This window comes from Nelusetta ayraudi, unplaced genomic scaffold, assembly GCF_046127955.1.
Source record: "Nelusetta ayraudi isolate G7.1 ecotype Tasmania unplaced genomic scaffold, CSIRO-AGI_Nayr_v1 ptg000094l, whole genome shotgun sequence".
Taxonomy (NCBI): Eukaryota; Metazoa; Chordata; class Actinopteri; order Tetraodontiformes; family Monacanthidae; genus Nelusetta; species Nelusetta ayraudi.
This window is the reverse complement of record NW_027466144.1, coordinates 1818743-1843574: the sequence shown is the minus strand read 5'-3', so window position 1 is coordinate 1843574 and position 24832 is coordinate 1818743. Positions and strand designations below refer to the sequence as shown.

At 46.4% G+C, this 24832-nt stretch overlaps 4 protein-coding genes and 1 non-coding gene across 15 annotated transcripts in view; 2 read left to right on the top strand and 3 right to left on the bottom strand.

Moving 5' to 3' along the window:
- Positions 1-230: 230 nt before the first annotated feature.
- Positions 231-303, bottom strand: trnar-ccg (transfer RNA arginine (anticodon CCG)). Its single transcript has one exon. It is a non-coding gene; the product is annotated as a tRNA-Arg (tRNA).
- Positions 304-1064: 761 nt separating this feature from the next.
- Positions 1065-7324, top strand: maf1b (MAF1 homolog, negative regulator of RNA polymerase III b). 2 transcript variants are annotated; one of them, XM_076047537.1, is made up of 8 exons: positions 1065-1621; positions 2476-2560; positions 4178-4309; positions 4392-4554; positions 4669-4790; positions 4904-5023; positions 5121-5216; positions 5349-7324. In XM_076047537.1, exons 2-8 carry the CDS (start codon positions 2478-2480, stop codon positions 5371-5373), a joined length of 741 nt encoding a protein of 246 aa, XP_075903652.1. In that variant the 5' UTR covers positions 1065-1621; positions 2476-2477; the 3' UTR covers positions 5374-7324. The 2 variants fall into 2 exon arrangements, with proteins under 2 accessions (XP_075903652.1, XP_075903651.1); XM_076047536.1 differs by lacking the exon at positions 1065-1621 and having other exon boundaries at positions 2404-2560.
- Positions 6558-13035, bottom strand: LOC142902460 (ADP-ribosylation factor-like protein 5B). Its single transcript, XM_076047540.1, has 6 exons — positions 12544-13035; positions 10600-10660; positions 10367-10514; positions 9178-9261; positions 8582-8733; positions 6558-8139 (listed from the first exon to the last, which is right to left on the bottom strand). Exons 1-6 carry the CDS (start codon positions 12587-12589, stop codon positions 8091-8093), a joined length of 540 nt encoding a protein of 179 aa, XP_075903655.1. The 5' UTR covers positions 12590-13035; the 3' UTR covers positions 6558-8090.
- Positions 13036-13384: 349 nt separating this feature from the next.
- On the top strand, positions 13385-18822 carry nsun6 (NOP2/Sun RNA methyltransferase 6). 3 transcript variants are annotated; one of them, XM_076047529.1, is made up of 12 exons: positions 13417-13484; positions 13662-13821; positions 14095-14250; positions 14323-14438; positions 14766-14872; positions 14974-15127; positions 15209-15290; positions 15454-15573; positions 16168-16312; positions 16384-16529; positions 17159-17284; positions 17369-18822. In XM_076047529.1, the coding sequence occupies exons 2-12, from the start codon at positions 13747-13749 to the stop codon at positions 17546-17548; spliced, it is 1407 nt and encodes a 468-aa protein (XP_075903644.1). In that variant the 5' UTR covers positions 13417-13484; positions 13662-13746; the 3' UTR covers positions 17549-18822. The 3 variants fall into 3 exon arrangements, with proteins under 3 accessions (XP_075903643.1, XP_075903646.1, XP_075903644.1); XM_076047528.1 differs by having other exon boundaries at positions 13385-13821; XM_076047531.1 differs by having other exon boundaries at positions 13391-13821; positions 14326-14438.
- A 198-nt stretch (positions 18823-19020) lies between these two features.
- Positions 19021-24832, bottom strand: part of cacnb2a (calcium channel, voltage-dependent, beta 2a) — a 37461-nt gene continuing 31649 nt past the window's right edge. For all 8 annotated transcript variants that reach the window (XM_076047518.1, XM_076047524.1, XM_076047521.1 and 5 more), the window contains 5 exons: positions 23706-23815; positions 22605-22756; positions 22271-22366; positions 21710-21889; positions 19021-21050 (listed from right to left, as the gene is read on the bottom strand). In XM_076047518.1, coding sequence (XP_075903633.1) covers positions 20310-21050; positions 21710-21889; positions 22271-22366; positions 22605-22756; positions 23706-23815 — 1279 coding nt within the window. In that variant the 3' untranslated portion in view covers positions 19021-20309. The remainder of the gene's footprint in view (positions 21051-21709; positions 21890-22270; positions 22367-22604; positions 22757-23705; positions 23816-24832) is intronic.

Genomic DNA, 24832 nt, shown 5'->3' with positions numbered 1-24832 from the left:
TATATATATATATTTAAGGCCCCCAGTTTCTGTCTTATCACCTTCTGATAATTTCAAACACTCACTGTAATGTTGCAAAGGTAAGTTGGGGCTAATACTGCATCCATGTAAATCTCAAAACCAAAATAAAACACAACAAGGAGATACTTTAACATCCAAGTAATTGCATACATATAAACTACATCAATTAAAATAGACTTGATTCACATTTATAAATAAAGTTTTCACATCGACCCAGGTGGGACTTGAACCCACAATCCCCAGCTCCGGAGGCTGATGCCTTATCCATTAGGCCACTGGGCCGCGTACCATTCCTCTCTCCGCGAGCTACACAAACAAAGGACCGTTCCATTGTCTTCGCAATTGATGTACATCGGCATAAAATGTCAACGTTTTGCTCGTTAATTCATCCAGTGTATTGCCGCCCCTTCTTCCGCATTCAAGGTCGCACGGGTGCTGGAGCCTATCCCAGCTTGTTCCGGAGCGACGGCAAAACCTACAGTTTATTTATTTATTTACATTTCATTGCAGAGCCGCGCAAAGATATAACGTCATGTGCGTTAGACAACAAACTCTTGAATGCACATTGCGAAAAGCGGATGCAAAATCCCAACGTCTTAAAATCAAAAACGTTTCAACGTTTCATTAACAGTTGATAACATATTATCTAATTTACGGTAATATGCGTTGGCCCAAGACAAAAAAAGATTTATTTTCATGGTTATTTCACGCGCAACCAGGCTAAAATATATGTATACATTAACGTAATTTTAAATATTTCCCAGAGCCTGTCAAAGTATTGTTATTTGACATACTAATGACGGAGGCGCATTGAGAAATAAAATTGAGAAAAACAACGTTCTTGTGGTTTCTGTTTTCGGCAATTTCAAGCGACAGAAAACCAGTGGTCTGACCTAGCTCTGGGTGGGGCGGGTGTAAGTGAGTTCAGCCAATCACTACACTGAACGGATACATTGACAGAAAAACTGGCCAATCATGCGAGCACTTGAGAAACTGGGCGTGTATATGTTGTCAGTTTATATATATAACCCAAGGGGGCTCGGCTTAGGGATACAGTAGATTCCCTTGTTTTGACCAGAGTCGATGTATTGTTGACGGTATCTTTGCAGAACCGAAGGACCAATTTCGTACATCGTTCGGCAAGGTAGCTCTTTAGTTGCTACTATTTTGATCAAGTCGCTTCAATAAGAGCGACTTGATTTAGCCAAGACATTTCTTCTTGTCAATTGACGGCGAAAGGGATGCCGCTGCAGACAGAATCCGACGGACGTCAACAGTCTTTGGATTTGATTTCATCGCATTTAATCGGGAAGAGCAGTTTTTCTATAAATTTGAAAAGCCTCAGAATAAGTCATCCTCGACCGAGTGCCCCTCTAAAGTGCTTAAGCTCTTGTTGGAATTAATCGTTCGGGCTGCGAATTGACTGTCCGTTGATAACCCAAGAGGCTAGCTGCTAGCGTTAGCAAGGCATCAACAAAAGCGGAGATCGTTAATCTTTTGCTTCAACTAAGAGCCGTTTAGGTTCGGAAAAGCACCGTCCACGGAGACTGCTCGGCGTTTGGAACCCGCTGGATATTGCGTGTGTCGAAAAATATTTTTGGTAAGTCATATCTTTATATAAATACAAACCAGGAAGAAGATTTGCCAACTTGAATTCAAACAGTGTGGGGGATGGGCAGGGCTAACGGGAAGCGAATACATTTTTTTTTTTTTTCCTTCTGGTTTTTGTTGCGTGTGTAATAAGAAGTAATAACGTTGTTATTTCCTCACAGCCTAACATTAGCATTTGGCGTGTTGCGCGAAAAAAGTCGATTACTTTAAATTGGTGGGAAAGACGTTCACAAAATTGCTGTCGTATCGTCTGACTTGTATTTGGTCGTTTGCGTTGTTATTTTCGAACGACTTTTTAAGCGTAATTCGGGCGGAACCCCCCCCCCCCCCCAAGTTTTTCTTCTTATGTAACTTTAAATCGTTGCTTGTTCCCGTTGAGTCGCGCTGCTCCCCGCCCACTAACAAAATATCAATTTCATCGTATGCCTTTCGTGTGAGATTAAAGTATTTTCTATCGATAGTCAACAAAGAGAACACGCGTTGAAGGGGGATTTACTGAAAAGTGTTGAAAGGACGTTGTAACAAAATATGGTCGATATTAAAAATGGATGCGGGAAAAGAACTGGGACAGAGGGTGGCAACAGTGCAGCACAGGTGGTGTCAACTGTTGTTATTGGAACCTATAGTTGTGTTGGAGGAGACAGCGAGGCATTTTCCTTCTATTGCTGAATATGAAAGTTGAGGTAGAGTAAAACAGCAATAATACTATCATAAAACTTCTTGGATACCGTTTAAAGTTAGAGTTAATAGTTTCTGGTGCTTCCGCCAGTTTGCTGTTCAACTTTATTGACTGCACTTGCAAAAACATGTGACTGACCTAAATGTCCTTTTGATTTGTCGCAGCGATGAAACTGTTGGAAAACTCCAGCTTTGAAGCCCTCAGCTCTCGGCTGTGCGTTGAAACCGGAGATTCTCGTATCCTTGGGAGGTAAGTTGACTCTCGTATCCAAGGCAGCAACACAACCCGATCCCACAAACGCCAAGAAAACACTGATTTGGATTTTAAACGGCCATAAACGGCTTCATGGTTGCAGATACGCTGCAGAAACACGTCCCAGTAAGGGCTGCATTATTACTACTTTGCTAACTGGAGTCAACTGCCACTGTAATATTTAAATGCCACCGTACTCCACTGGTTGAACTAGTGGCATTTAAATCTGTACACACGCATGCTCCATTTGGTAGGTGTCAGCGTTGTGAAACACTTTGCCTTTCGTTTTATGGCAAACTGTGGGACGTTGTCATGAAGTAAGTGACAAGCCCCAAAAGAGGTGTGACTGGTTCACAGATCACTGGCGTTGCATTTTTTTTTCTGCTGAGGTTTGTGGCACATTCACCAACTCAAATGCCGTGCGGTCTTGTCAATGCAAATTGCTGCAGGATTTAAAGTGGGCAAAGGTAATAAAGCGTCGCTGTGTTTTTCAGGTTATGTAAGATTCTCAGTTACGGTGTGCAAAGGGCAGTGGGTTGCGGAGCTATGCAACCCAGAGTGAGTGTAGGTGAGGAAACTGAGCGTCTGCACTGTTTGTGATCTCCAGTGACGCACAAAGCTGGTGGCCTCTCACTTTAACGGGCCCGTGCAAAGTGTCGGCACAGTGTGCACATGCACAAAACCTGGGAGCAGAGTGCTGCTGGGGCAGCGCAGGCTGCTGGTGTTAAGGCTGCTTAGTGGATTAGTGAGGCGGCAACATTGTGGCCTTTAACTAAAAATGTTCCCACCAGGCCTTTCAGAGGGTTTACGGTGGGAATCAACTTTATTGTGTTCATTTATTTGAGAAAAAGAAGTATCAAAGCTGTCTACTACATCACCGCTTGACTACAAAAACTAGTGAGCAGTGATCAACTATGGCTGGAATGATCGGTGTTTCATCCAGTTGGTTTCACAACAGCTCCGGGAGGCGAGACAGTGATCTCCGCTGTGCCAATCTCTCCCCTGCTGCCGCCATGTCACCACCACTCTTCTGTACGACCACATTGTCGCCACAGCCCAATCTGTGCACTCAACCTCCAGGCACAAACAGCCTCCCTCACACAGGTGTTTGTTGCCGGTAACCTTGACTTGGCTCCGGGCCTCTCGTGTCTTGGTCACCCCAGTGTTTTGCTGGCTGGTCAGCTGTGTTGTATCAAGAAAACCAGGCCAGTTATTTCCACTCTGGTGTCCTCTGCTGCCCAGCCATCCTATATTTAGCCTGGCAAGGGCAGCAAGGGTCCCACGACTAGGTCTGTGTCGGGTTGCACAACCTGTGGTGCTTGCATAACTCCGACGTAGGAGGAGAGGGGTGCAAAATAAACAAACCCGTCTCCTCCCCCTTGCTTATCTGTTTACAGCTGTGTCTGACACCGAGAAGAGACGCAGCCTGCTGGACACTTTGGTAGCGTGTTCCCGTCAGGTGTCTGTGCAGATATGGCATTAAGCCGCCAAGATATTGGCCGCACTTCAGAAAGGGGGGTTTGGAGTCTTTGAAAAAAAGTTTCAGCCACCCGTCCTTCATGCAAGTCACTGTTTGTGTGATTTGTAATGCAATGTTAACTCGCCCCCCTGCAGGATCGAGAGCTACTCCTGCAAGATGGCAGGGGACGACAAGCATATGTTCAAGCAGTTCTGCCAGGAGGGGGAGCCACATGTCCTGGAGGCTCTCTCTCCCCCACAGTCCACCAGCGCCACTAGCCCTTCACAGTAAGTTGTGCAGCTCATCGCGGCTAAAGTCGGTTAAAGTCATCAACAACGTCCTGATACACATTTGTCCTGTCTCGTCCAGGCTGGGGAAGAGCAGCGAGGACGGGGACAACCCTCTGAGTGACAAGTGTTGCAGGAAGACCCTTTTCTACCTCATCACAACACTCAACGAGTCCTTCCGGCCCGACTACGACTTCAGCGCGGCGAAGGCCCACGAGTTCAGCCGAGAGCCCAGTCTCAACTGGGTGAGTACTGCCCCTCGAGCTGGGTCAGACAAGGCCCATTATTGTCACGGCCGTGGGTCATTTTGGAAAAGCGGAAAGCTTCTCGGGGTAGTTATTGGACCGATGTCTCCACAGGTGGCCAACGCAGTGAACAGCAGCATGTTCTCAGCGGTGGGAGAGGAGTTCAACTCTCTGGGGCCAGAGGTGTGGAGCGTCATCGATCAAGAGATCAACCTGCAGGGCTGTGACATTTACAGGTAGCTGTACTGAACGACAAGCAAAATTCTTGTGGGTCCTGTGGGCTGAAATGGCTCAGGTTGCAAAATGGGCCTCTGCTGAGTTTTGAATTTTAACCCTCATTGTCTCTCAGCTACAACCCGGACCTGGACTCCGACCCGTTTGGCGAAGAAGGAAGCCTCTGGTCCTTCAACTACTTCTTCTACAACAAGAAACTGAAGAGGATCGTGTTTCTCACGTGCCGCTCCGTCAGGTCCGTGCAGTGCTGCTAGTGCGTGCAAAATAAACCAAACGGCAACCACTGAAGCTGTGCTGATATTTGACAGAAGTGGAATCTTTGTCAATTGCAGCGTTTTGAGCGGTTACGGCCGTAACTGTATGGACAACGAGCTGGAAATGGAGTTGGATGACGACGAGGAGGAGATGGACGGCTTCACCGAGGACAGGTGAGATCCTCCCCAGCAGGAATTTTCTTTCTTTATCATTGTTATTATTTTTACGTGATAAGATAATTGACAGTTATACATTTCATCAGCTTCAGAATAAAGATTTCAATGAGTTTTTCCGTCTTGTTGCAGGTTCCCCAGAGCTTTGTGCGTGTGAACGCCTTCAAGCGTCCACACTTTGGCCAAAGCATGTCATGGCTTCTTTGTTCTGGCCTCACATATATTTACTTTTTGACTTTGTTGCCTCATCCAAGAGCCATCTTCATACCCTTTTCTTTAACACGCGTTGGAAGTCGTCTCCTCTGCTGGCACTGAATTCACTCTGCAAGACGCAGGACTTTTTTCCTTCTCACCACTGAGATACGACTTCAAGCTCTAAACACCCAGTTCTAGTTATTTTTAACCACAAACTTTCGAGCACCAACATGCCCATACATTAAAAAAAACAAAAACCCTTTCCTCTCCTTGTCACATTTCCAAAGAAGACCGCCTCGAGGACATTTGATTTGTGGTGGTCTTGTCATGGATGGCAAAAGCGATCCACACGCAAGCTGACTTTCTTTTGAATGATGTCTAAAAAATTTTAAAAAAGGCAGTCCGGAGAACACCAGCACGGATGAGAACGGACCGGGGACGACCATATAAAGACTTGTGTGAGAGCCAAGCTGTCTAAAGCCCCGGTGTGAGACGCTGATCCAACATTCATCTTTCTGTGTTGCTTTCTACGTTACTGTGAGGATATCTTTAGCGTTTGGAGTTTGAAAAATAAACCGGCTCTTTATTCAACCCTTCCTACTACTCGCATTCACCTGCACCGCTCGGTAGGGCATTGTCAAGGGAGCTCTTGGCGACTCAGTTGCAGCTTAACAAGAAAACATATCAGCTCTTAACAGATGTCCTATTATTTTCCAGTCCTGTGATTAATTTTTTTTTTATACTTTGTTTAAATCCAGTGTTTTTACTGCCCGCCCTCCCTCCCCCTTTCTAACTTATTCCTGGTTAACAGCCTCTCTACATGTCTGTCTTGGCAGTGTTTTCTTGTTACCTCGCCGCTACAAAGGCTTCGTTGAGAAGTGAATGTATAGGACATTAGAGGACAGCGAGTACATACAGAGAAATGTCCACCGTGCATTATTTTTAGAACTAGATTGCTGTTTCTTTCCCTCATGACTAGGGTTTCTGTGCTTTGAATAAGTGGCTGATATATTGCAGATGTGAATAAACATGTGTTTGTTAACAGACAAGGCCACTTTCTTCACTGCTTTTCACACCACGACACCCCCCCCCCCCAAAAAAAAAAAAAGTTTTGGTTTTCTTCAAATACGGGGAAATATACAGAGCTCCACAGGCTCAAAGTTTTATTCAAAAGAGAAGTGAAGTGCAGTACATGACCCAGGCTAGACTTCACCACACAGTACAGGTTTTCTCATGCTTGGCAACATCCAGATAAAGGCACACTGAGATATCTGGAGGCTCTTGCAACCAGCTCAGTGAAACTCATGCGCCTTCTTTTTGGCCACTGGAATTTGCAAAAGGTAAACACGGTTTCAAGTGACGCGTGCATAGATCAGCCATCTCCAGTCTTCCACCAAAACAAAGTGAGAAACCCAGGTATGAAGCAGAATGAGAGAGACAGAGGATCAGGAAATGAGAGATGCTCGGAGCAGCTTATTGCTACAAATCAATGCAACTGCAGGTTGTGCGAATGACGTCCTTTAGTTTAATCCCTTTTGTTTTTTCAAAAGTAAAACAGGCACAAAAATGTCTGCATTCTTTCTCCTTTATGAGCGATGATAGACTGGGTCAGACACACTTGAAGAGCACCAATCTGGTCATACGAAAACAATGAGATGCCAACTTGCCAACGGCAAGCCTGTAGTACAAGGTAAACAAAAAGAAAAGATTAAAATTAAATAAAAAGCATAACGCATTACTCGCAATAATTGGAAACACTGTCATCACAACTTAATGTTGTACCTGCACTTAAAAAGTAAAGTAAAAACAAGAAAGAAAAAAAAAAGTAGCTGGAGTCTTTCCCAGCTGGCTGGGTCAGTTCAAGGTCACGGCTTGCATGCCACTCTTGCATTTCCCCCCATTCAGATTAAAAATATATATATATAAAAAAAAAGTCGAGACTCAAAGTAAATAAAACGAGGCTCACATTAATCCACATTTCAATACAGCACCAATGTGTGAGAATAACCACCAACGATGTAGCTTATGAAACTGAAAAAGTGTAACAGGTAAAAATGGCTGCGTGGGAAAAGAGAAATATACAAAAAACGTTGTCCTTAAAAAAAAAAAAAAAAAAAAAAAGTATGACGGCTTCGTGGCACCACTTCAGTCGATGAACAATACTGCTTGTAAGCCCTCGTCTCCACCTGGGCCGCTGTGTAAAGTAACAGAGCTGAAGTGAAGCCGCGTGAAGCCCGACACTGACACGGCGTTTCTGACCTGATGTGCTGCAATGTATGGTGTGTGTGTGTGTGTGTGTGTGTGTGTCTCTAGTGTTAATGACAGTCCAGTTCAGCCCTGCATTTTTACTTGCGGGCACGCACCTCAACCCTCTTCCAACAGATTTTTTTTTTTTTTTTGGTCTCTTCATCGATTACAAAAGAAGAAAAGTCTGAGGCTCGGCAGCCAGGAGGCTTTGTTCGGTCGTTTCTCGTCAAGTTTCCAACCGCTTCCCCGTCACAATAAAAGTACGATAGGGTCAACGTTCCCTTGGTGTGACGTCTCAGGAGGTAAATGTCCATTAAAATTGTTTAAAAATGAGTAACAACGAGCCTGTGAAAACAAGCCAGTGTGCCACTGTGGTGGTGGTGGTGGGGGGGCGGGGGGGCGGTGCGAGCAGTCAGTGGTCCTGAGGAGGCGTTATCTGAGTCCCGCCCTCGACGTCATCCACTCCAGTCCTTGGCACAAACTGGACAGACAAACAGGGGGGTTAGTATGCACAACTAAATCTTTCTGTAGCTATTCTGAATCGACACAGTGACATCTGGTGGCTTGAAAGGCTCCCTGCGCAGCAACTTGCTATTTAAACAGTGTAACTGCATGAATGCGTCTTGCGTCCTAAATGTTTTGACGAAAAAAAGAATAAAATGGTCGAGCTGCAGTTGCGATGGACAGAATATACTTTATAGATACTTTCTAAATAACATTAGCATTCACCAAGTGACCTCAAGGGTCTGTGTGAATTACAGTCTTCTAGGACACCAGCACTGCCTCCTGTGTGACACTCGTTTTACACACTGCTCTTAACCAATCAAATACCTTCACGGGAATATTGTGAGAGAATTATATTGCAAAAAGAGCATTCTCTACAAAGTATGCAAACAAAAAACAATCAGAAAGGAGTGTCTTACCCCTCGCCAGTGAGGGCACAGCAGGACTGTATGTGCCAGGGGTGGTCCTTGATGGAGCTCAGGGTGAGGTAATTGGAGATCTCTGCCGCAGACATGCAATTCTTCATGTCCTGCTTGTTCGCAAATATTAAAACGGCCGCTTTCCGCAGGTCCTGGAGTTGGGCGAGTTGGGTGGAGGGTGCAGGAAGGGGACAGAGAACTATTAACAGGTTTTCACAGAACCTTTCGACGGACATTGACGCGTGTGTTGCGATGCGAACTGATTGGAAACGGCATCATCCCAGACAACTTCCTCTTGTTCGACGCGGTTTTGAGGTGACTTTTATCTTTTAAATCAAAGCTGACGCGCAAAATGTTTGATGGGAACAAGTTTGCAGAATTAACTTTTCAATGGTAAAAACCCTTGGAAATTTTAAAGTTTTTTGTTTTTTTTGTTTTTTTGGAAAGTTTACTTGAAATCTTTTTGACGATCTCTGGAAATGCAAGACAAGAACAGTGCAAAGAACGACTCCAGGGCATGAAAAGCATTTGCATTCCTTTTCACTGAACCAAGGTGTGTGTGTGTGTGTGTGTGTGTGTGTGTGTGTGGACGTTACCTCATGGGCCAACATCCTGTAGAGCTCCTCTTTAGAGATGACCAGCCGCTCTCTGTCTGTGCTGTCCACCACCAGGATGACAAACTGCAGGGCGGGAGGGACAGATCACACTCAGCGGCCGCCTCTCAAAAGACATTTACAGCAGCCCACAGCAATCACAGTGGGTGGGCCGCCGAGCCACACAATGGCTGCTGCTGAATGCTATGCGCATCATGCTTTTCAAATGCGCGGCGGAGACGGCGTGTGGCAGCACACCAAAGCCTGGCGAGGTTTGGTGCGAAGTCGAAGACGCCGTTTGATCCAACCGACTGAGGAAGACGAGCATTTAAACACGCTGCCTCTGCAAGAAGACACTGACGCTCCACAACGCTGTGCCATCGGTGCAGCAGGCGACACATTCAAGAAGTGAAACACGTTTTTTTTGCAGGGCACACGAGAAAATACAGAGGCACAGGAGCAAAGTTGAAAGAACCCTTCCGCTAAACTCCGACACAATCTTATTTCCAACTTTTCCATTCTTTATTTTTTTGTTTGGTTCCCCTTTTATTTATTTACATTTTATTATTATGTAGTGTTTTCTACTTTTGATAGGTTTATTTTTGATAATATAGAAGATATCCAGACACAAGTTCAGCTTTTCTTTGGACGTCAATTTGGTTTGTATTTGATAATATGTTCATATAATCTTGTTGATGCACTTTTGTGTGACAGAAAATGAATACTGGTACAATGAAGTAATGTATGTAAGATCCTTTGACTCAAAAAAAAAAAAAAAATTGAAACAAAAATATTTCCAAACAAACTAAAAAAAACAAAAACCGGTTCAGCTGAAAGTTTTCCACATGAACATGTGTGAACTGGTGACCTGAAATGCACAGATGCACTTCAGGCCACATGTGCGCCGCCTTAGCGTGTGGAAGTGGTGCAAACGAGTTCAGTTCGTTGCAGCGGAACTCTTGCACATCTGCTCGCCGCCTCCTCTGCAGTGACGCACTGTGGAGGCCGACCCCGGCTCTGCCTTTCAGACTGGCTCCTTTGTCAAAGGCCGACCTCTGACATGGGCGGCCCCTGCTCTGAACAAACACGCCAGCTGCCAGAATGCTCGCTCGCCCTCTCTCTCACCACCCGGACAATGCCTCGCTGGCCTCCAACGCCACAATGTTAAAAGGTGTCCAACGGTGGCCCTCACCTCGGTGTTGGAGTAGTAGGTGTTCCAGGAGGACCTCAGAGACTCCTGTCCTCCAATGTCCCACATCAGGAAGTGAGTGTTCTTCACCACTATTTCTTCCACGTTGCTGCCGATGGTGGGCGACGTGTGGACCACCTCCTTCATCAGGCTGGAGGGAGGAATAATACAATCGTGAAATCGGTTCATAAACGACCACGTTCAAAACCATTCATGTGAAAGTTGACAGTGCTTACAACTGGTAGAGGATGGTGGTTTTCCCCGCATTGTCAAGTCCAACGATGATGACTTTGTGCTCTGTGAAAATAAATGTGACAACTCAGGAGAAGAACAATAACGGGCAGGAAGGCCGTCATGATGTGGTTTCGCACCACAATGCATTGCTTTAAAATCAAAGTCAGAGGGTTTCCTTCCTCAAATCCGCCGTGGCCTCATTTTTTCCACATTTCACAGTTGATGCAGCAAGTATGCAACAGTTGAGGCTTTGATGGCTGTCAAGCTGGCGGACTAAACACAGAGTTTAGGAGTTGACAGCGACGTGCTAAAATAGTCTGGTCGAGTGTTTTGACTTTTCCACCCCCTCCAGACCTCTAACTGCAGAGGAGGAAGGAGGTCTGGTCAGGCGGCCTGCGGCTCTGCACCATACACGGCTGGTGCACGTCTATTGCTTCCTAAAAAGAGTAAAGATCCCCGACGGCGCAACCAAATGACAGTGCAATTACGTCTGAATCCCACCACCGTCAAGAGAAGGCATTCAAATTCCATTTTGACGAAGCGGAATAGAGAAGAAATGTTATTCAGCAGGGAAAACGAGCTTCCAGTGCTGTGAGGCTGAGGCAGACTGAAGGGAAAACAAACAGAGAACGTTCCCAATGCTCTCTGTAGCAATGATTCAAAATTATATATATCTGTATGTATATATATATAAACACACCTTCTACATTTACAGATTTAAAACAGCACCTCAGGCAGCCTGGACTTAAAAAGGCACCAAAAGTGACCGGACAGGTTTGTCATGCAGCCAGCATGACCATGTAGCCCGCAGCAACATAATACAGACGAGTACTAAGCCGCTGGAATAACAACATATATAATTTAGAAGGAGAAAAGCCCAATTCCCCGCCTTAAAAGTATTACTCATGTCATGCACGAGCCTCTCGTCGTAATCGAATTCCTCTTTCGTGACCACACGTCATCACCTTAAACTCCGCAGGGGGAAACACCACCTGAATTTAATCTCCCCGACAAATGAGTGACATTCAATACTCGGACCGGTGTAATCCAGGGCTTTAACGCAAGACTCAGCTCTTTTCCTGGCTAGATAAGAATATTGCACAGGGCAATGAAATTAGAGGGGGGGGGACACTTAGTTTTTCAAGATGTATATTAAAATCGATGAAATCATTACAAACAACAACTCTGAAGTTAGTTGGGGGGGGGGGGGGGGGGGGGGGGGAGTATAACGTATTACATTAAATCGTGCACAAATAAAACTCAAGTGTAAGAAAACGCTCCCTTTCGAGGCTGTTGGAACACTTTGACCCCCCCCCCCCCTTTTTTTTAAATAGGCGTCGTAAATCAGAAACAAATCAGAATAGCCTTTATAAATTATACCAACGTAAAGCGTATTCACGCGGATAGGTAACAATTGTTAAACGGGTCCTTCATCCTCCGGGCTTTAACTCGACGCCAATCTTAATTATTAGAATATTTGCATTTCGTCTTTAACACACACACACAAAAAAGAGACGTTATGCAACACAAAACGTCCAGAAGATAGTCAAAGCGGTCTCACGACTCGAGGAAAACGCTCGCGTAAGCCCACTGTGACTTAAAGTGATTTACAAAGCTTTACAAAGTGATAAAGAGCTTAGCAGATGGAGTAGTTAGTGGCTGGAAGCAGCAAGTGGTGCGTTCGAAGAAACGTGGTGAGGACGGCTCTTTGAGACGTGTACAACAAAGGAACGCGAGTGGGGCAACAGTGAGCGGTGAAGTCACAGCGAATGTACAGCGAGAGTCTTCTGCGCTTTGCGTTACGAAGGCATTTGCTGCTCACTTTATGCTAATAGGCTAACAGCCCACCTCGGTTGTATGTGTGTGTGTGTGTGTGTGTGTGTGTGCGCGTGTGTTTGTCGCTAACGGTCGGGCTACTGAGCCGTAACAATGCCGACGACACCCACCTTGGTTGCAAAAGAAGCTCCACAGTTTGGCGAATATGAGGCCCATTGTTGAGGGTGAACGGCGACGGTCCGTGAATCCGTGAAGCTTTCCCCACTATCCACACCGGCGGGCGATCCGTGGCAGGCTGCGGCAGGCTAACATTAGCTGGATGATCTCTTGTCCGCTGAACACCTCACCGACCTTTTCATCGCAGACCCCATGCGCCCATGTAACGTCCAAAAATGCAAGAAAACGTGATGAAGAGGCGCAAGGTGACGGACGCGAAGGATGCTCTGGCTTATTGTTGGACTGTCGTCAAAGCTCCCACGAATCGTGCGAGTACCGGGGAGAAAGCGTCGCGGTGTGTTTTCTCTCCTCTCGCACTGCTGCTCTGCCTCATCAGCCCGTTAGCTGCTGCTGCTGGCAGTACTACGGCGAAAAAGGCAACCCAGCTATTAGGGTACCTTCCGGTCAGGTGACATTTTGACGCAAGTTGATTGTGCCCCCCCCTCTCATCCACTTGGAGCTACTGGTACACGAAGGGTTTACGGCATGGATGCATCATATATTATTTTGAAATGTTTTTGTTTTTTTTTTTTGAATTTGTTCAGCTGTGAATGCTATCAGATACAGTCCGTTCCATGCGTTAGACATTTTAGACAAAAGAAAACGATAACTAGCATTCAAAAGACCCTTTAGAAAAGTATGTGGAACCCCTAAATAATAAGTCTGCCATACCGTATCAAAAAAAAAAACGGACTACTTATGACAACAAAAGTGAATTCAATGGAGTGTTTCATATTTAAGACCCAAAACTTATTTATTTCGATTTAAACAGATGTTCACAAAAACAATCCTCGACGAGCAACAAGAGGCATTGCGTTGCGTTTAACTCGTCACGTGACCACTCTGCTGACGTATGCGGAAACGTTTCACTCCTGCATGCACACAGCAACTCAACGTGAGTGAACGCCGCAGTCTTTCTAAATATCCTTTGCGTCACGGCTGTGCCTTATAACATATTAACTACGAACGTCAACAGCCATCGATTTATCAGCACATATATCGGACTTACGTACTTAAAAAAACAAACAAAACAGCATTACGATACTTCACTCTGACTAGCAACAGTAAATAGTGTCGCCTACCGGGTCTCATTCTTGAGCTTGGAGATGCTGTCTTCCTCCTGCGGAGTGTTTTGAAGCTGAGAGAGAAAGACAGACATGTCTGAACTGCCAAGAATTTCTCTGAAGCCTGAAGTGACACATTTTCTCCAGGGTGTTTTTGTGAACCAGGAGGTAGGAGTGTTTTCGTGACAGTTTATTCTCTTCTAATCTGCATTTGTCCCTAATGAAAAGACCACCCAGCCTTGGAATACAGTTAGCTTTTCTTCCCCCTTCCTTTATGGATTTTGTAATCATATATTTAAGTAATTTATCTTGCACGGGCTTATTTGTACCAAGTGTGGCCAATGTTTTAATTTAGCCATTGTCCCTGTTATATAGTACAGGAGAAAATATTCAGAAGTCAAAATCCACCCGCCTCCTTGCATCTTCATTGCTTCCGTTAAGGTTTTAGCCGCAGTCGGCCACGATCAGGCAGATCAGCGTTTCCAGAAGCTGCTCACATGTCTGTCCCACCCTCCCTCGTACACCTGCGTCCGGGCCAGCACCCATCTGGCTCCACTGGAAGACATCAGGCAAAAGTTGGGAGAAGAACTGAAAAAGGTGCGCACTTTCATTTGAATGGATTTCGGCAGCCATCCAAGTCCCGATGCCTGACGATGTTGTTGTCCAAAGCAGCAGATGTGCAACTCGTTAACGGAGGAAGAGGAGGAGGAGAAGGAGAAGGAGGTCTTGATTCTCACTCACCCACGAATCCCAGATGTGCTGCTGCTTCCTGTCAACGGACCCAGGTATGCGAGGAATGTTTGGAGTGTTGGACGAATCCACTGGAACACTTTCCATTTAATTGCCCTGTTGAGCCAGCTGCTGGGCGGGTGTTTCCACACACTTGCACAGAATATATCTTAAACTCTTACCAAGGGGGAAAAAAAGGTTCAGTAATTCCAGCTGTGCACACAAAAAGAGATTAATGTCATACATCACAGCAAAGTTTGCCTGCTCTGTCAAACCCAAATAGTTCAAAATAATCCCCTGCAATACAGCAACTGTACTGTTCAGCAAGCATGCAGAGGCATGTGTGTAGTGAGGCAAAATTGACCCTTTTCTCTTGTTGCCAGAGCTGTGAAGCAGCTCGGCTCAGAGGTTGTGGTCGGCGCTCAGTGTGGCAGTGCCGTTTTGAGAGGCGCTCACGTCTTCTCCCCAGGGATCATCGCCTGCCCAAAGTGTAGGACTCCCGAGATCCATCTCACCGCAGCGGATACAAATAAGCCTGAACTTTGACCGGACTCAAATCAATTCAACGCTGTGATGTGCATGTGTTGTTAGACATGAAGGCCGGGGACGTGGTGTCGGTCTTTTCGGACACTGAGGGGAGGTGCACGCGCGGCGCCACCAGCTTCCAGGGGACCAAAGTGTTTGTGGGAAACGGCGTCGCACGGATGGACCGGTCCAGCATCTTCGCCACAGGGGAACCCCCAAAGTCTGTACATAGTTGATACTCGTTGTTCAGTAATCAATGGGTGGAAGCATTATATTGCTTTGTGTTTTTCTGCCTAATTAGGGGAGTTGGTGTTCAGATGGTGGAGCCACTTTATCAGAGTCCTTCTTTTGATGGCATTCTTCCAGGCCTGGTGTTCCTGCAGGTATTGATGACAGCGGGAATGACTCTTTCTGCAGTTTTTAAATTAGGAAATGTCAGAATCAGGCAATGCCCCATAGGTCAATTAACCCATAAGACCAGAGCAGCAGACAAAGTTCCTCCACGATCCTGTATTTTGACGTTGTGAGTGATGTCACGCCCTGCAGAACCTTCCATCTGTTGTTGTGGGTCACGTGCTCGGGCCCCGTCCTGGAGAGCGGATCTTGGATATGTGCGCTGCTCCAGGAGGGAAGACCTGCCACATCGCTGCCCTCATGGGAGACCAGGTACAATATAAACACTACCAGCCAAAAGTTTGGACACGCCTTCTCATGCAATTTTTTTTATTTTATCTTTACAACTTCATTCGTTAAATTTCTTTCTTCCATCTGTGTGTGCTGCTACTGCTGCTGGAAGTTTTAATTTCCCTGAGGGAGTCATCCCAAGGGGATCAATAAAGTCTGTCTATCTATCTATCTATCTATCGACACTGCAGATAGATACTGAAGACATTAAATATATGAGTAAGATACAGTACATGTAATTATGCAGCAAATAAAAAAACATTAAATAACTCTAAATCTGCTTTTTATGAAAGGTGGCTATTTTGAAGAATTTAAATATAAAACGTGAGTTACTTTACACTTTTTCTACATAATTCATTGCGTGTTCATACGTAGTTTTGATGCCTTCAGTGAGCGACTGCAATGTCAATAGTCATTAGAATGAAAGAAAATACATTAAATCATAGGGTGAGTCCAAACCTTTGACCGCTAGTGTAACTTTAAATCCAATGCGTTTTTATTGAACGAAAATTCCGTTACAAAATACCGTTGCATGTAACCGACTCACTTTAATTTGGCTTTTTGCGGCTCATCCAGGGTGAGGTGGTGGCTTTGGACCGGATCCGTAATAAGATCGGTCGAATTCTTCTAAACGCCCAAATGCTCCGTCTGCGATCCATCAAGGCCTACTGCTTCAACAGTGTGCAGGCTGTGAGCAGCGACCCTGCACAGGAAGCTGAAGGTACTGCCACACGCACGTTCATTTACTGTGTGATGAAGAACACGGAGCACAGAACCCCCGGTCTTCTGCAGGGCCTCCTTACCCTGCTGAGAGCTTCGACCGGGTTCTGCTGGATGCCCCCTGCAGCGGTCTCGGACAGAGACCCAACATGGGAACCACCTGGAGCCTGAAGGAGATCCGCTCCTACCAGCCGCTGCAGCGCAAGTTACTCCAAGCTGTACGTGTAAAAACAAACCATCACCAGCAGATGGCAGCACTGATTAGTTTTTAGTCTCAAGTTAACCTTGTGACGCTCAGTTTTGATTTGTGATCTGTTCTTGCAAATCTACTCAAAGCTCCAACTTTAATCCCATCGTAGGACTTTAGTTAGATGTAATCCACTGCAATATGATTTGACTTATGATGCTGGATGATTTCTATATTTTGCTACATTTTACTATCTGCGTTGTAAAAGAAAATCTGCACTGCAAAATGTTTATTTTTCTACTTTTTGACACATTTATACAAATTTGCATCACTGCTGTTTTGAACTGAAGTAAAAGTGAAAAGTCATAATGGTGACCCCCCCCCACCACCACCTTGTGTGTATATAATGTATGACATCATTTGGCCACCTGGGTGCAGCAGAAACAAGTTGGCAAAACAGCAGTGACATAATCTTGGTTAAAAACATCCAATCATAGATTTTAAGGATATTTAGTATCAGTTCTTGCACTTACTTGAGGAGCCCGACGTGCTTCCAGTGTCACATCAGAACAGTTGACAGAGGACATTTATAAATGAAACTTTTTCAAAGTTACCAAGACAACTTTGCAATGTGTGCGTCGTGTGTGTGTGTGAACGCAGGCAGTGCGGCTGTTGAAGAAAGGCGGCGTCCTCGTCTACAGCACCTGCACGGTGACTCTGGAGGAAAACGAGGAGCAGGTCGCCTGGGCCCTGAAGACTTTCCCCTGCCTCACTCTGCAGCCTCAGGTGAGTGGCGCCTCACCCCGGAGCGGACGAGCTCAGAAAGATGCTGTGCCACATTGCGTAATGACAACTCCTGCACGTCCTCAGGAGCCGCACGTTGGCGCAGGAGGCATGCTGGGAGCCGGGCTGGCACCTGAGCAGCTGCACCTCCTCCAGAGGTTCAGCCCCGAGCTGAGCTGGGACCAGGCGGGGAGCGCAGACGCCCTCCACTCTCGAGTCGACACGGACACCATTGGCTTCTTTATCGCCAACTTCCTGAAGAACTGAGACCTGGAGGAGGGGGGTGTGGAGATGTTTTGACTGCGCCGCCGGGAAGGAGCGTGTTTACATAGCGACACTGTGTGTGCATGGACGAGGTCGCTGTTGACAAAGACGCTCGCAGCACTGTTTACAGCATCTGTCCCTCAACAGCTGCTCTCTAAAAAAACTGCGGGCCATATAGGGATAAGCTTCATAAACACTGAGAGGGGAAGGGAGGAGGAGGGGGAGGTTTGGGGCGGGGGGGAACGTGGGGATGGAGAGTGAATGAGCGCCGGCGACTGCAGCAGTGCCGGCGTTGCCCCGGCAACAGTGACGACACAGCTGCCATGGCGACAGCCCATTGGCTTGCGCGCTGCGGGCCGGGATCAGGAAGCGGCGTGCAGAAGGAGGTCATGAGAGGTATTAACAATTTAGTGTTTTAGTAGTGGCGGAGACGAGCGGGACGTCTAATTAGTGCCTCTGCTGCAGAGAGAGAAGCGGCAACGCTGCCTAAAAATAAAACCGTCTCCGCCAGCTCGCAAATCGCGGAGGGGAAACAGCTGCTGGTTTGTTTAAGGGGAAATTAGATTTGGGTCGACCAAGACAATGTATACACACGCACACACACTCACAGATCCATTTATAAATTCCCATGCGGTATGTTTTTTTTTGTGACGTCACCTCTCTCACATCACTGTCACATACGGGTGAAGAAAGTGCATCTGTTTGCGTTTCCCTATGCCGAGGATAAAACGGCTGAGAACACACACACACAACACGCCCCACAGATGAAAACATGTCAGTGCCGTGTTGACCACTGAAAGGCAGCAGGCTGGTGAGTTTACCTCCACTTCTCCACAGGACTATTTTTAGACTCGACTTCCCTCCCGTCTGGCTCTTCCGACCAAGTGCACGTTCAATCATTCCCCATCAACCTTTGTTGCCAACTTTTGTTTTTTCTTTATTCTTTATATTTATGCTTTATGTACATACACATGTACACTGTTAGAAAATCTTTAACCCGTCCCAACATAGCATAGTAATGGCAAAGTCTCTCTTTTTTTTTTAATAGTTACAATTGTCAGGCAGAAAACAGTAAAGAAAACTATGGTGGTTTTGTAAACATAAGGGCTCAATTCCAATTTTTTTTTTTCTGAGGTGTGAATAAAAGATATCGTTGAAACCTGGAGTTCTATCGTACAAGGCGAGTGCTTGGGAAAACAAAGAAATCACCGCGTACCAAAAAAGTGGTATAGAAATGGCAGCAACAATAATAAACGCAACTGTTCGTTTCTGGTAAACATTTTGAGTCGTGTTGATTTTACCGTAATTCTAAAAATGACGGGAGTCAAACAATCCTCATATAAAGGGCTGGGTGTAGTAAAACTATCTGTGTTGCAGTTTAGAGGCGAGCCGTACGGCTACTCGAGTGTCATATCAAATCTCTTTTACAATGAACTAGTAAAAGTGCTGAATAAGGAGCGTATCAATGTTAGAAAATGCTTCTGGACCCTGACAGAGAGAACGGCGCGGCATGTCGGAGAGGAAGTTACCAAAGAAGTCGTTATTGTCCCGTAAGGCCAGACTGGACGTGTGCAACTGGGAGGAGGAATGAAAGCCGGTGACACAGGAATGAAACCAGAGAGGGAGAGAGAACGAGAACAAGAGAGAGAGAGACGACAGTCTGGGACGGACACTTTCAAGCTTTCCTGCAGCAAGTCGGATGAAAAGTTCCAGACCACACAAAAAAAGTCCAAGTGTGAAACTTTAAACCAGCAGCAGCCTCCACATCATCATCGTTCTCCGTGCCTGCTTTTCTACAGTGATCTGCATGGACAATAACACAGTCAACCGCACGAGTCCTGCAATAAATCCACGCACTCAGCATCTTAAAACACGCAAGTGGGGTTTGGATCGATCTACTGCCAATCAGATTCAGCGAGACCAATTATTATACAGCCAGTTCAGCCAATTATGGACACGTGGCGCTTCTCTCTTCTTGTTAATAAGAAAATAAGACCCTGGTCTGACTAAACTGACATTTTTGCTGTCGTCAAATCTTTCTGGCCGTTATGCAGGCAGCTTCTTGGTTTCCTCACAACCAAAAGCTGATCCTTTCTGGAACCCATGACAATTTTAAAGACGGACTGACTGACTGAAAAAACACTTTCTAGATGGATGAGGTGAATGCACTGATACTTACTGCAGGACTGCTGCATTAGCACCGCGTTAGCTTTTGCTGCGAGAAAGCATCGGTCCCAGGCTGCCTCTACAAATACAGCATCGAGCCAACTCAGTTAGTCAACCATTACAGTCAACCCTAGCAGTAGTCTGGAGGAACAAATTATTCAAGTGACAGCAAGCAAAAAAAACTAAAAAAACAACAAAAAAAATACCCCCCCCCCTACCAAAAAACCCAAATCATCCAAATAAAAACGCTAATCACAGAAAGCACAGCTCAGCACAGAAATAAAAACTCTGCTTGTGTCATGCTTTGTCAAACACAGGTTTTTAAAATATGCATATTTAGGAATAATCATGCATATCCACACATAAACCACGTCTATGCATAGATACACACATACATTTATCTATGCTCGTATCTATGCCATGAAAATCCCGCCATTGGAAAAAAGATGCAACAGCATTTACAAAGTGTACATAAATAAGATGCTGTGGTGTGTCGGGGTGTAGCAGCATGATGGGTGGAGTTGGGGGAGGGAGGGTTGGGGGGGGGTCGGGTCTCTGATCAGCCTCGGGGGGGTTCAGGAGGGGGGTTCCGGGTCGGTCACTGGTAGATGTAGGGGTCTCTGGCCCACTCCCCCCCGTCGCCCCTCTTCTTGGGGGCCACCTCCCCCTCTCGGTCCCTGTCGCGGTCGTAGCAGTGGTGGTGGTCGCGGGCGGGCCGGTGGTGGTGCGAGCGCTGCTTGTTGCGTTCGTTGTGGTCCTGCTCGCGCTCCTTGGAGCGGTGGTGTCCGGCGCCGTGGCCCGCCTCGTCGGCTCCGCTGCGGTGATGGTGGTGGTGGTGGTGATGGTGGTTGTGGTCTCGGTGCGGCGCCGCCACCGGCTGCTGCTGCTGCCCCTCCTCTAAATCCTCCTCCTCCTCATCCTCCTCCTCCTCCTCCTCGTCTTCCTCCTCTTTTCGGTGGAGGTGCTGAGCGCGCTGCTCGACGTAGGCCGAGTCCTTGCTCTCTCTGCTCGCCGGCGTCTCCGAGTCCAGCGTCTCCTGCCGGGAGAGCCCCCACGCTCGGCTGCCGCCACCGCCATGGTGGTGGTGGTGGTGGTGGTTGTGGTGCTCAGTCCTGGTGGAGGAGGAGCGGTGGTGCACGTGCTGGGCCCTCCGGGACGAGTCCGTCCGCAGGGGCCGCTCCTCTTCGTTGGCCTCCCCGTCCTCCTCCACGTCGGCGTCAGCCTGGTCCTGGCTCTGGTGGTGGTGGTGGTGGTGGTGATGGTGGTGCTGCTGGTGGTCCTCCCGGGAGCCCTTCCTCTCCACGAGCGATTTCTCTCCCCGCTGCTCCATGCCGGTGCCCTGTGGTGGGGTGAAACATGGCAGTTAGTGTTGTGGAAGGTGGACGGAAGGAGAAGCGCACTGCAAGCACTCAAAATCCATGCAGATCAATATTTATTTATTTATTTATTCATTTATTTATTTATTTGTTGGAGAGATTCACATTGTTTGACCAAACTGAAACACACTCAAACAAGCGCACACAGCTTCAATATCCATCAACAACCAGAGGACGGTTGCTGTGTCTTTCATCTCCGCACTTGCCACAGCAGTCACGGTTGTTCCAACTCACGCTCGCTCATCATTACAAATCGGGATTTTCCTCTTTTTCCGACTTATATTCCCCCATTGAGATGCAGCGGATGGAGAGAGGGGACATGGTCAGGGATACAACAGTGTGCAAACACATGATGTTTTCTTAATGTGGGGCTGTAAAAAAAAAAACTTCCTGCAGGAAATCAAGCCAGTTGATTGATGGCTGCATGCTCAGATGCATGGATTCTATGTGCGACTCATCTGAGATGAATCCTCATAACTTGGCATAAGACACTCTCTCATGTATTTGCTCTCTGAACTGAAGAAGCACTAAAAACAGGAGCTATAAAAAAAAAAACTAGCTGGCACTTCCCACTTCCTGCGTCCTAGCATTTTTCCTCTTCCACTTCCTGTCTCGCACTTACCTGCACACTGGAGACCAGGGCTGTGCTGGAGGGCAGGTTTGTGGGCAGCTTTGCCACCACGGGGTTGGGAGGGTTGCAGCTGGTGGGGTGAGTGCTTTTCCAGTAGGCCTCCAGGTAATCAGCCATATGCTCGCAGGCGTCCTCCAGCTGGTTCTCATCTAAAATGATGTCGAACATTTCCTGGGGAAGGAGTTGGACGAACGCAGGCACAGGTCAGGAAAATTCAGAGGAAACACGCCGGGGTCAGGAAAAACAAGCTGCTCGGGGTTGTGAAGGATGGATGAATGTTTAATTGTTTTTCATAAGCCGACAATGACGACAACATTGGAAATAAAAGCTGAAATTATCCTGATTAGAGAAAAAAATATTACTGGTAGGAGACTTTTATTGAAGTTTTCATTTCGAGTTTTAAGCTGAAATTTCGTGAATACATTCAAGTAAAAATAAAAGTGGCACACATTATGGGGCTTCAGCATGGCAGCAGATACGGACATAGGCAGAGACAGAGTATCTGGTTCAAAGCAGCGGTTCAGCGATCGACAGTCCGGTGTGGAAACTTACAGGAGGACACTGAGCCAGCTTGTCCGCAGCCACCATCTGCACGTTCAGGTGTTTGGCCTGAGACTTGCCCCGGGACTTGATGAGCCTCTGCAGCACCTGGAGGCAAAGAACGGCAGGAGGCACAAGTTCAAAGGCAGTAACTTTGCTGAAGATGATGATGACGTTTGAAGCTCTTGTTTTTGTGCTCATGAGGTTTAATATATTGTTGTGCACACGGATGCAATTCTGAGTTTGATGCCCTGGCAATTTTTATTTATTTATTTTTTTTAACAGATCTTAGCAACTCATTCCTAATATGAAAACTCCGAAGCTATATGAAGTTGGCATGACTCACCTTGGGGGAAGTGATCTTGACGTAGACGACGATGGGAGCGAGGGAGGTCTTGCCCAGCTGCGACGGGTGGTTGATGGTGTCAGCGTCCAGAACCACCAGCTGCAGCGTGCGGGCCAGTTCAAAAATCCGCTCAATCTCACTCTGGACCTCAGCTGGAGAAGACAACAGCAAATTATAGCAAAGATTTTTTTTTTAACGTTGTTCATGTCATCAAATTAGATTGAAATGTTTTGTTTTTTCTTTGCCCTATTTTCCAGCAACTATAATCAAAAGTCATTATGACTTTGAGGGATTAATTTTGTGGAGGAAATGCTTTGAGCCGAACGGTTCTCGTCACGTGTTCTCCGTTACAAACGGTGACTGTTACACAACGTCCACTCAAACCAAGGACGGAGCGCAATTAAAAAAAAAAAAAAAAAAAAGAGCAAAAACTATCCGACAAATATCAGGGCACGCTTCCCAGTCTGAGGAGAGTCGTGGCCAAGTTGCGTGACTTCCAGTCACGACAAAGTCAGCAGTAAGCCGACACAAAGACATTCCAAGCCGACAGCTCATTCGGACTTTGAGTCATAAATTCTGCTGTCGAGTTCTGCGACGGAGGTTCAATGCACGTCCTGTGTGCCCAAACTGTGATGGAACATGGCAGTCAACATTTTTTTTGCTGATTAATAAGAGGACAAAATGACAATCACACGATAGTCGACTGTGTCATCATAAAGAAATGTAGGTAGACGCATAACTATTTCCTCGTAGGACATTGAACTTGTAACCCCCGGCTTCAGAACTTCAGTCTGTCTCTGGAATCTGGGTCCGGCTAATCACATCTAAGCCTGAGGTCTAGCCCAGTGGAGCCAGAGCAACTCTTGAACTTGTTATCGTGCCTCCGAGCTCTATCTTCCATTCCTGACAAAAGAAAACTGAGCAGGGCCACTCAGAGTGGCCGTTATCACTGCCGTTGTCAAGGGTTTCTTTAATGGTTTCCTTCCTGTCCCTCAATGCCTTTTCCTCTCGAAGACAAAAAAAAAAAAAAAAAAAAAAAAGGTTATGAATCAAAACACCAGATGTTCCCAGGCCTCTGGGTGATTTGCGGCCCTTACGTACCCAAGTTGGAGCGCGTGTTGGAGCGCTCGATGATGGCGTGCTTGCTGGGATTGTTCAGGACCGAGCGCTTGGCAAGGGAAATGTCTGCCGTGACGCGAGTGATGGATATTCTGCAACGAGGAACGAGAAGTATGCTTGGCACGGCACAGAAGGACAAACATGTTTTGCGGCATGTTAATACGAGAAAGACAAGGGAAGCAAACAGTGGCAGAGAGTCAGAAGGTTAGAACAGGAGTAAGAGTGAGGAGAGTTAAAACAGGACGCGAGTATAAACACGATAAAAAGGGATTGCAGTTCTTCTTTTTCCTTTTGGGCTGGATAAACAGGCCGCGTGATTCCACCAGCTGATTGAAAGCTCTTCAGAAGCATGTCCTCACTTTAATTTGCAACAAATACTTGCAAAAACTTGCAAAATACATTGAGAGTTTGTTGCAATCACCAACATCTGTCCAACATCAACATCAAGGTTGTGTAAATATCTGGCCGTCGCTGCAGCGCCTGCTTGCTCAGTTACAAGAAGAGCTCCAGGGCCTGTCAAGTTGTTCTACGACACTTGTATAAAGCAAAGAGATGCCCTCAGGATGTGAAAATGCGGAAATGACAAAACCTCCGCTGGCAAACGGCAATGTTGAGCATTTGTATTGATCATGTTCTAAAAGGATCTGACCAAAACCTAAACTAGTGAAACAAGACGCCGTGACCCAAATATCTGAAGTTTTAATGTGATGAATAAGTGACTGCATTCTCCAAAAAGGTCAGATTAGTAATCGCAGTGTGACGTGACAGAGACAACAACAAAAGCCCCAAATTCAATTCTTGCCGGAATTAAATTATGACACCGTTGAAGAAAAATCTCAAGCCCTCATTCAATGATTGCTGTAATGGTGCTTTATTGGTACTCCAGAGCACGGTGAGTTTTACTGTCTCAGACCTACTCTGTCTAATTCGAAACAGGTCAAAACATCAGCAGTCAATATCAGTCAGGTGAACTCGGCAGGGCACAGGAGGCAACAGGATGCCTCTTCTGCTCCGAGACGTCATGCCTGGCCAAAATGTGTATTTTCCTCCTCAACACTCAAAGTGAACTGGAATCAGCCACAATTGAGTTTGCGGTTTTACGTGCGCTG